The sequence below is a fragment of the Gastrolobium bilobum genome, unplaced genomic scaffold (assembly GCF_033153095.1).
Source record: "Gastrolobium bilobum isolate Gb01-03AN ecotype WA unplaced genomic scaffold, APGP_CSIRO_Gbil_v1 utg13675, whole genome shotgun sequence".
Classification (NCBI taxonomy): domain Eukaryota; kingdom Viridiplantae; phylum Streptophyta; class Magnoliopsida; order Fabales; family Fabaceae; genus Gastrolobium; species Gastrolobium bilobum.
In genome coordinates this window covers 15,734-26,263 of record NW_026895885.1, presented here as the reverse complement: position 1 = coordinate 26,263, position 10,530 = coordinate 15,734, and the positions used below count along the sequence as shown (strand labels likewise).

Here is a 10,530-nt window from a genome sequence, read left to right as displayed (position 1 = left end):
ATGTGTTTCATGCTTGTATTGCCATATTTTCATATGATTATGCCTGGTTAATATTATACAGCTATTGTATTTGAGACATGATCTTACGATGTTGTTTTATTTTGTGAGAACGAGGGTTGTCCATGTCACATTGGTATAAGCTATGTTTATTTCAAACTTGAGGTGTACTATTATATCAGGATTTGTCTGGTCTACGAGTTGTAGTTCCATGACGTGATACTTACTTATGGCATGAGGTTATTCAGTTTAATTATTTATTGCAATTTACATACAGATGATATTTTGAAAAAGAATAAGTATATCCACTTGGTTAATATGATAAGGTTCATAATTGGAAAAATTTAGCTTCCGCATTTATTGAACTGCGCTTCTACCATTTATATGTTTAATACACCGGATGCACACAGGGTGTTACACTGTGACCATGGCTCTCATCTTCTGCTACCTCAGCCTATACCTACTTTTCTTTTTGTGGCCCATGTTTTTCCAATGACAACTTGGGTTGGGTTGCTTTTGCAGACTTTGGTTGGTCAATAAAAACTATTACAATCTTTCGCTATTGCCTATTTATCAGACCTATTCACTTGAAATAAGGATGTAGAATAAAGGTAGTAATACTAGTCACTAATGTAGTGTTTGGTTGGGGAGAAATGTTTTTAAAGTGGGTAGTTGTCTTTACTAAGAAAGACGTTGGAAAGTTAGTTTGGTAGGAAAGTTTAAAAAAAGTTGTTTGGTAGCGCAAAATATTACTAGGAAAATTGAAAAATCATGATGTGTGTTTGGTTGAAAATAAAATTGTGATGGGAAAAAGAATGCAAAAGACGAAATTAACCTTTCTAATGCTTCACACGTGTATGACAGCAAAATTTGCTGTATTTTTTTTTGTTTTTTAACTAATTATGATTGTAGTTATGGTTAGCTTTAAATTTGTTTCTTTATCTTCTTTACATAAACAGAAACACAGGTTGTTCAGCAAAGTTTTTTTTTTCGTCTATAACAAACCACCCTAAACACAGGGGTATATTTGTCATGTCATTCTCCACCTTTTTCACTTATCCGATATCCCAAACCAATACCACCTGTTGAAATGGCTTCTTCAACAGTGGCAAAGTCCAATTTTTACACTGCTTCTTGCATTGCAGGGCAAGTGGGTTTGATGGGCATATTTTCCAAAAACCTTCAACCAAACGTGATTTACTCAGATTCCCACATGCATTTAGCTAGCAAAATTTTAACTTCTCCCCAACCAAACACTACCTGGGGGTGTTTGGTAAGGAAATTGTTTTGATATTTTTAGAAAAGTGATATTAGTAATTTTATTTATCCACATTAGATATAAGATTTTTGAAAAAAAAATTCATGAATATAATTTTTTCTGAATTTTATTTTATGTACAATTTTTCTTCCAAAATGTCATCCAACAATATTCTTGGAATTCCAAGTGTTGGGAAAATTTTATATGGGAAAATTTTATATTTTTTTTTAAAGATAAAATTTCAATAATATTTTGGCATACCAAATAATTTTTTAATAATATTTCCAAAAAAGTGACTTTCCTAACATATTTACGAGAATCATGATTTTCGGACACAAAAAAAATTATCTTTTAAAAGTCCGCAAGAAATTGGATAATTTCTTTGACACATTAAGTGGGGTCAAGAAAATAAGATAGGATGTTTATTGCGAAAATAACAAAGGAAAATGATAGGAAGGGAATTTTGCTGCCACCTGTTAGGAGACAAATGAGTTTAGTGATCTTTCGTTTTGGAATGACATTTTCTCCATCCAGTGGCGTGGACATCCAAAAAAAAAAAAAAAAAAATTAAAGAAAATTTTAAATGCATTGTTTTTACCAATAAATAATTAATTTTTGTAAGTTTCTAGCAGTTGTAAATATAGGCCTTGAGTTATTGGGCCTGTGGCTGTTATTTTGATAGATTGGATTTCTTTTATCATGTAACAGGCTCTTAGTTTTACTAGGCTTAAATTCTTATAGAATGCATAATATATGAGACGTGCGCGCATGATGATGATAATAACCTAATAAGAAAAGTCTTAGCCACACCTACCCAACAAGAATAGGATGATAGAGACAGATCCAAGATTCCCACACACGCAAGGAAGCAACTTCTACCACAGAATACGTACGTCGGTGTGGGATAATAATTTCAATGTTGCTTTTCACCCATGTGAATTGGACCCATGCATATGCGGAAGGTCCCAAAGGGATTATATTGACTTAGAAGGCAAGAAAGGCCTCCATTTTGGGCTCCCTATGGACAAAAAATGTAAGGGTAAGTTTCATAACTTTTTTGTTTTTATAACGAGATATATTTTTTATGAGAGGCAAATTTATTTGGGTAAGAGTTGAATTGAGATTTTAAATCTCTTCCAAAATTGATACAAAGAAGGATCGAACACATATTCTCATTCTCTGATGCTCAACTCTTATACATATGCTTTCACCTCGTGATGCTCAGCTCCTATATATATACCAATTGAACTATTATCATTTGATGTAAGTTTCATAATTATTTTTATAAAAAAGAAATATTACCTTGACAAATAAAAAAAATATTTATTCTGCCATATATTATAAAGTGTTTTCCTGCAATTTCAAATTATAATTTTTTACATTATTATTATTTTTTTTTTTTGATAACATTTTACATTATTTTTAATTTGTAAATAATTGCATTATTTATGTTCTACGTGGTCGATCCGAAACGATGAAAATTACTAAAAATAAAAAGGAACTTCATACGAACCTGTTGGTGTCGGGTTAGTCAAACTCCGGCTATATATGCACCAGCGTCCAATGTTTGAAAATGTTGAAATTTTTGATGTATATTTTCCTTTATAATATTCATAAATGGTAATTGGATCCTAACTATTGAAAGCTTGCAAGCAAGGAGAAAGAGACAAAATCTTCACATGTCATTTAATTTAATTGAAATTCACACATATATAAGAGATTAACAATAAAAGAATCGTCTAATGATTAAAGAGTATACTTCTTATCTTCATTACCCATATTCAATATTGAATCAACATTTATGAAAATTATTTTTCTTAACTATATTACTCGATTTTGACCAATTCGAGTTAGGTTGATGGACGAGTTGGGTTGATGGACGAGTTTAGGGAGTTAAATTCCTCTCACAACTTATTTTTCCATTTACAAGAATCAAACATGAGAACAAAGCATAATACTAATGTGAGAAAACCTAACAATTTCAAATTTACAGTAACATGCAACTGATACGAAAATCTCGAAATTAAAATCTTCATGCCTATCCGAAAGATAACACATATGCCTCTTTAAAATGAATTCGTTTTTCAAGTGAGGTAATAAGAGTGTATCCATTCTTGATTTAATTTAAAGTTTGTAATAATCTTAACCCAATAAAATTTAGAGGTTGAATCCTTATTCATTTTAAAAACAAACTCACTTTAAATAATATGTACATTTATTTCAACCGAAAAATATTTCTGCAGTTAATGCAGATAAGTTATCTGCATTTATTTCTAAAACGACGTCGTTTTTGGATTGAATGATTAAAAAATATAGTTATAAAGACTATAATAACTCTGAAATAAATTAAAATTACAAAAACACTAGGATTTTCGTCCCAAAATGACGTCGTATTGAGCTTACTGTAGAAAAAATGAACCCTTATTTCAATTAAAACACATTGTGATTTTAAGCTACTAAACATTAGCGGTGGATAAACCCTCACTTGTTACAGTGGAATTTTTATCATATAATATATACGTGGATAATTTTTTTTAGAGATTTATATAAATATTTTAATTTAGAAAAAAGGAAAAATAAATAAATACTAAAGTAGGAGAGACCAAAGCGTGATCTTAATTAGAAAGTAGAGCAATGAGAATCGAATTCGTGACTCTGAGATCATTTTGGCTTTAATATAATGATAAACAATCATCTCATCGAAAGCTTAATTGATAGATTTTCAATAGTTTTATACATTATATATATCTCTCTAACAAATTTGGCTCAAACAATCCATAATTAAGACTTGAATGATTGGCAGACATAATAGATTTCATTACCTTCAAATTTTAGGTACCAATGCTTGTAAAGCACGTGAATTCTAGCAGTTGGGCACGCAAATATCCACTATTTATAGTTAAAACCTAAAAGGATCCAAAACACAATAAACCTCTTGCTGAATAGTATTGACAGAGGTGCGATTTTGTGCAATGATAATGGGGCCTCTCACAAAGTTTGTTGTTGTTATCTTACTCACTTTGGTTGTGAGTATCCGAGCTGAGGAACTCAAATCCTCAACAGCTTGTGATTTTCCAGCTATATTCAACTTTGGTGATTCCAATTCAGATACTGGCTGCATGGCAGCAGCATTTTACCCTATGGCTTCTCCTTCTGGTGAGACTTTCTTCCATGAGCCTGCAGGCAGAGCTTCTGATGGCCGTCTTATTATAGATTTCGTTGGTAAAAAATTCATCTACTCATTTCTCAATTTATTGATTTTGCCATTTTTGAATGCAAGTTTGAGTGATGAATAATAAAGTGTTATTTCAGTTATAAATGGATTATGTAAAAAAAAATATAAGTAAGATGACTGTAAACTTAATTTCTTTAAAGCTTTGAGTTAAAATTTGATGTTGGGCCCACTTATTGAAATTTAAATTTCTTGCTTAACCCATTCTTGGAAAATATCTTATCGTAGTACTGAAGAGTGAAGACTTAAGTGTATCTTTACTATAATTAGGAAAAAAACAACACAACTAATTTTATTTTATTTTCTCCCACCCCTTTATAGTTAATGACACCCAGTCTTATTTTTTTCTAATTTTAATAAAGGAGTACATACTCCAACAATGTTGAAGATATGCTTCTTATTTGGGATCTTTCAATGTGTATTAACAATTGACTATTTTTTTTTTCATATATCACATAAATTATCTTTTTGAGGTATGTCAGCCATAATATCCCACAAACTTCAATTTTTTGAAATCAAAACGAGTGTTGGGACTTAGTCACAATTAATGATTTACACCCCTCTCCAAAGATATATTTGACGGAAATCGAACCTAGGTTCTCTTCCAACCTACTCAGACTGTCTTACTAACAGAATTACACTCATTAGGTCTTTATTTGTTTTTTTATTATTATATTGTGTCACGAAAGAGAACCTGATCATCTTCTTTTCTTTATGAGTTGTGTTTGGTAAAGATTAGATTCAATCCAGTATTTGACTTGACCCACATCATGAGTAAAGCTGGGATTTAAATATAGACATATATACCTTTATTTCCGAAATCATATTCAAAATAATGATTGGCAGTTGTTTATATACGCAGCCAAGCACCTCGGTTTCCCATACTTGAGTGCATACATAAACTCAATTGGAACAAGTTATAGGCACGGTGCAAACTTCGCTGCAGGATCGTCAACCATTAGGCGGCAAAACAAAACCTTCTTTGATGGCGGTAGTCCTTTCGTTCTTGAAATCCAAATTGAACAGTTTAACCAGTTTAAAGCACGCACTGGGAAGTTCTTCACGCAAGGTTTTTCCGGGATGTACATAATATATCTTAGCCTCCAATTTAATAAGTTGAATTTATAGTCACTTAATTATGTATATGTTATTTGCAGCAAAGAATAATTCATACAGAAAACACTTTCCGAGGCCAGAGGAGTTTGCCAATGCTATCTACACAATTGATATTGGGCAAAATGATATTGCTGCTGCTCTTCAAAACGTAGGAGGGGAAGATTCTCAAGCAGTGATCTTAGACATTGTGGAATATTTTTCAAACCAAGTTCAAGTAAGCGATTCAATCTAGAAGAGTTGTGTTCATTTTAATAATTTAATATGGAAAGTACTAATTTAAGAACACTTTTTTGTCAGAATTTATATGGACTTGGAGCAAGGACATTTTGGATACATAACACAGGTCCCATTGGTTGCTTGCCAGTGGCCATGCCCATGCACAATGCAAATAATTATACTCCAGTGGCTGGTTATCTAGATCAAAACGGCTGTGTCAATTATCAAAACGACATGGCCAAAGAGTTTAATAAAGAGCTCAAGAATATAGTGGTCAAACTAAGGGCAATGTTCCCTGATGCTTCATTAACATATGTGGACATGTTCTCTGCTAAGTATGAACTAATCAGCAATGCTAATAAAGAAGGTAATCCTCTTTGTCACCATCCGAAATGAATTTACCAATTTTTACTCTACAAAGGAAATTCCATTCAATAAGTCATCCTCTTAATTGTTAAATTCATTTGTAGGATTCGTTGACCCTTCAAATATCTGTTGTGGGTATCATGAGGATGGTTACCACGTGTACTGTGGGAACAAAGCAATGATTAATGGTAAAGAAATATTTGCTGGTTCATGTGAAGATCCATCGAAGTACATTAGTTGGGATGGTGTGCACTACACTGAGGCCGCAAATCGCTGGATTGCCACTCGAATACTCAATGGTTCATTTTCAGATCCACAAGTTCCCATTGCACACTCATGTCAAATAACCCATTAATGAGCATTTACCACCGTTTCTAAATCTATTGTGCATATTGTATAATCATAATTTAATTCATTTAAATATCGCTTTAACTTAGACCACTGAATCACTTTCCGTGAAGAATTGTTATATGATATTGTTCATTATCTCACGAAGAAGGAATTAAACATTATTTTATGGATATTGTCGCTTCAATAATAAGTTATGGAATGCTCCCAGTTTCATTTTATTGAGATTCTATCTAAACTGAAGGGAGAGAGAAGCCTATAGGCTATAATTTGGGCAATTGTAAAGCGGGTTGTAAAATCCCACCTAAAGTACAGAATTTATATAAAAATTAAAAGTGCAGAATTTATAATCCTAGTAAAAAAGTGTTCCTTTTTTTACTTAATAAAATTCATGTTTATTCTTTAAGCAATAATTTTTTTTTTTTATAAATTTCTTTAAGCAATACTCATTAACGTATTTTATATTTTTATTCTAAATAAAATAAAATTAGGAAGCTCTAATATAAATACAGGACACGAATACTCATTGGATATGACAAAATTTAAAAATTATAAGAAAAGAAACAACTAAGAAATAGCATATAAAATTAATATAATTTAACAATATTAAAATAAAAACACAAATCCTAAATTAAATGTAAAATATTAATATCTCATAATTCAACTTGAGTCATTATAGGCATAATAAAATATTATTATTTATCTAATTATTATAATATTTCACTTGCATTGATATATAAAACAAAATAAATTAGAGATGGAATGAGTGACCCGTAAAAATCCATCACTAAATACTTCCTCCCTTATAAGTGACGGAACCATGAATTTATCCCTATCAAGGACAGAATTTTGGGACAAAACATATCCATCTATAAATATTTTATCACTATTTGGGACGGAAACATTTCCTTTCCTATCAGGGACCAGTTTATTTGTCTTTAATATTTTTTCAGTCTCTAATTTACTCATAGGAGCAAATCTGCATGATCCATCTCAATTAGCAATTAAGATGTCGATCTCAATTAGCAATTAAGTTGTCCATGAATTTTGTTTGTCTATGTTAATGATGGATTTATTCCATCTCTGTTCGTGATGAAATTTTTCCGTCTCTAATTGTAACAAATTATTTTTGTCTCTTTTTTTTTTTAATATATTGGGAATCGAATACAACACTTACTAATCACTACCCACTACCCACTACCCACCTCTCTCACCACTAGGCTAGCCACTACAAGAAAAACGAAATATGATGGCGGTGCTATTACGTCAGTTAAAAAATACCCCCATCAACTCTTTATTTTCTCCTCAACTATCTCTCTTATGAGCTTTTCACACAACCTCCTAACAACTTTTTTTTTTTTTGTAAAATCCTATCAACTCTTTGGTTCTATGCACCTGCTCCATGTTTGTATTGAGATTACAATTTGATTATTGCTTCATTTTTTTAATTTCAACTATATTACGTTTTGATTTCACTCCTTTTTATTTTTCAATTAATTCCTTTAATATCTCAAAACTACTTTCTCTCTCTCACACACACACACATTTCTCTTGGTGAAAGCAAACACACCATCAAGAACCTTCTCCTTTTCCACTCGTTGTTCTTCTCGTTCATGGATCATTGCTCGCCGACGCCACCAACTAAGTGAGCATCCAAGTGGAACGAAGTTGATCGAGCAACGGTCAAGCACGCTAATCACGCGCTCGTTGTCTAGCGAAGAACGGTAAACGATGCCTTTAATCTCACTGCATGTTGCTGCATTCGTTCAGATTGTGATAGCTGTATCTTCTCTTGTGTAACTATCAGGTAGATGTCCTCATGAATAAATCAATTGGTGTTTGTGTTTGCATAGGAAATAATCATAATTGTTGAAAGAGGGGCATTTTTGCTCTGAATAGCATCTTCAAGCGACACCCACTTTTGATTGATAATGTGAGAAGACATTGTCATTTGAGCACAAGATTGAGAAAGGGACCACTTTCATACTAGGACTTCTTGCCATCAAGGTAATTTAGTTTCCTATTATTTTCATTTTGGAATTATTATGTATTTTATACCTTGTATTTTGTGTTTTTTTTTTTTTGGAATTTTTAACATGTTCTTAGTGTTTTGCAGGTTCTAAAGTATATTCTGATGTTTATGTGATTTTGCAAACTGAGATTAAGATTATATTTCAATACCAATTTTTTTGTAATATTTTAGTGGAAGATTTATTTTATGTTAAATTTGCTTCTTATGGAAGATTTCATTTTTTTCTCAAATCTGGTTATGATGTCTCTCTCGATGCTTATTAGTAATTAGGTAATTATTAAAGAATAAATATTCTTCATTGTTGTCTCCAAACTAACTTATGAGAAAGACTATTTTTACAGGAGTTAGTTTGGTACCTATCTAGACTTATCCATTTTCTTTGTATGAAATGTCTCCATTGCTAAATTTCTTTCAATGCACTTATTGTTTCTATGTGACTTTATGGATATGTTCTCCATAATAGATCACAAGATGAATGTACACACTTATCTACAGGGGTGAAATTGGGCCGAGCCGGCCTACAGGGGCCTACGTCTCGGCCTACGTCAAGCCAGACCTGACCTAGTATATTTCGTAAAATAGGCCAATCTTGGGCCTTGAAAAAGCTTGTTTAATAAATAGGCCGTAGGTCCACTTTCACAAGGCCTGACCTATAAACTTACAGGCCGGCTTATATTGCATTATTTATTTTAAATCAAATAAAATAGAATAAGTATGCCTTGAAGAAAAAACAAAAGATATAAATTTAATCAATTGCAATTATTTATAACTTAATTATATTCGATTATATTTTAATAGAAATCTAACTTTATTTCTTATGTAGAAGGAACCAAGATCTCAGCATGTTAGATTGAGTATATGAATATATTAAAAGGTTTTTGGGAGAGGTTATATACTTACTACAAGCATCATGATGTGTTTGTTGAATTAATGTAGTTATTTTAATTTACATAGTATGGATTTGTTTGTTGGATCTGATGAAATATATGTTATTTAATTGGAACATTTTCTTTTGAAAGTGACTTAAATGCAGATTGTATGAGTTTTGTTGTGATTCATGATTCTGTTTGGACGTTGAAATTATGATTTTTGGTTTAGCAACAGAATTTGAGTATTTTGTAAAGTTGATTCATGGATCTGCTTGGAAGTTAAAAATTAATAGGCTAACGGGCTAGGCCAGGCCATTTGTTTTTTTATAAACGAGTCAAGTCAGGCTAACAGTTAGACTTATACTAGGCTTAAGCCAGGCCAAATTAAATTTTTTTAGCCTAGGCTTGGGCTTTTCGGGACAAATCTTGACCCAGCCCAGCCCACTTTCACCCTTACTTATCTATTATAATTATTACTTTTAAGTGAACTTTTATTCCTCACATCTTTTTTTTTATTTGTCTGCTTATTACAAATGTGTTTTCAATATTGGCTGAGATGATCGTAGAAGTTTCTCACTTATCATTTTGTAATTTCTAGATATATTTTATTCCTTGCTTCTTTAATTTGCTTGTCTGCTCATTTTTTCTCTTTTCATATTGGATGAGATGATTGTAGAGAACTTTTTCCTCATGGTTCTGTAAATAGATGCGTCCTTTGCACATGAAGGAATCTTATTTTATTTATGCTTTTTGTAAAATATGATACGAGTGACATTTCTCCATGAAGAATTTGATGAGACTCGTCGGCTTGGCCTCAAAAGTGAGACAGAGCAGGTTGTTGTTAAATCTTATCTTGATTTAATTGCAGTTTTCTTTAAATATGACTTGGATTATTTACATGGTTTTAAATTATGTAGATAGTACAACATGCTTCTCCAGTTGGTGAAACTAGAATGCTTGTCGTAGACTCTGTGGTAAGCAAATTGTTGTGTTGAATTCTAATTTTTTTATTGATATTCTATTTTGGAAACTTCAAAAATGAGGACTTTCATCGTCTGTGTATTGATATTAGGTGCATGAGAAGCTTTTCTAATTT

General features: G+C 31.7%; 1 protein-coding gene across 1 annotated transcript; it reads left to right on the top strand.

Annotated features, from left to right (window-relative positions):
• The first annotated feature begins 4,233 nt into the window (after positions 1-4,233).
• Positions 4,234-6,540, top strand: LOC133296601 (GDSL esterase/lipase At5g14450-like). Its single transcript, XM_061495624.1, has 5 exons — positions 4,234-4,477; positions 5,350-5,556; positions 5,645-5,817; positions 5,901-6,186; positions 6,290-6,540. Exons 1-5 carry the CDS (start codon positions 4,234-4,236, stop codon positions 6,538-6,540), a joined length of 1,161 nt encoding a protein of 386 aa, XP_061351608.1.
• Positions 6,541-10,530: the final 3,990 nt, after the last annotated feature.

Excerpts from the sequence above, each read along its gene's own strand:
- LOC133296601 (XM_061495624.1), top strand. The coding sequence starts at position 4,234 with ATGGGGCCTCTCACAAAGTTTGTTGTTGTTATCTTACTCACTTTGGTT. Across the intron at positions 5,818-5,900 it reads ATTTTTCAAACCAAGTTCAA|AATTTATATGGACTTGGAGC; the intron begins GTAAGCGATTCA and ends CTTTTTTGTCAG. Across the intron at positions 6,187-6,289 it reads CAGCAATGCTAATAAAGAAG|GATTCGTTGACCCTTCAAAT; the intron begins GTAATCCTCTTT and ends ATTCATTTGTAG.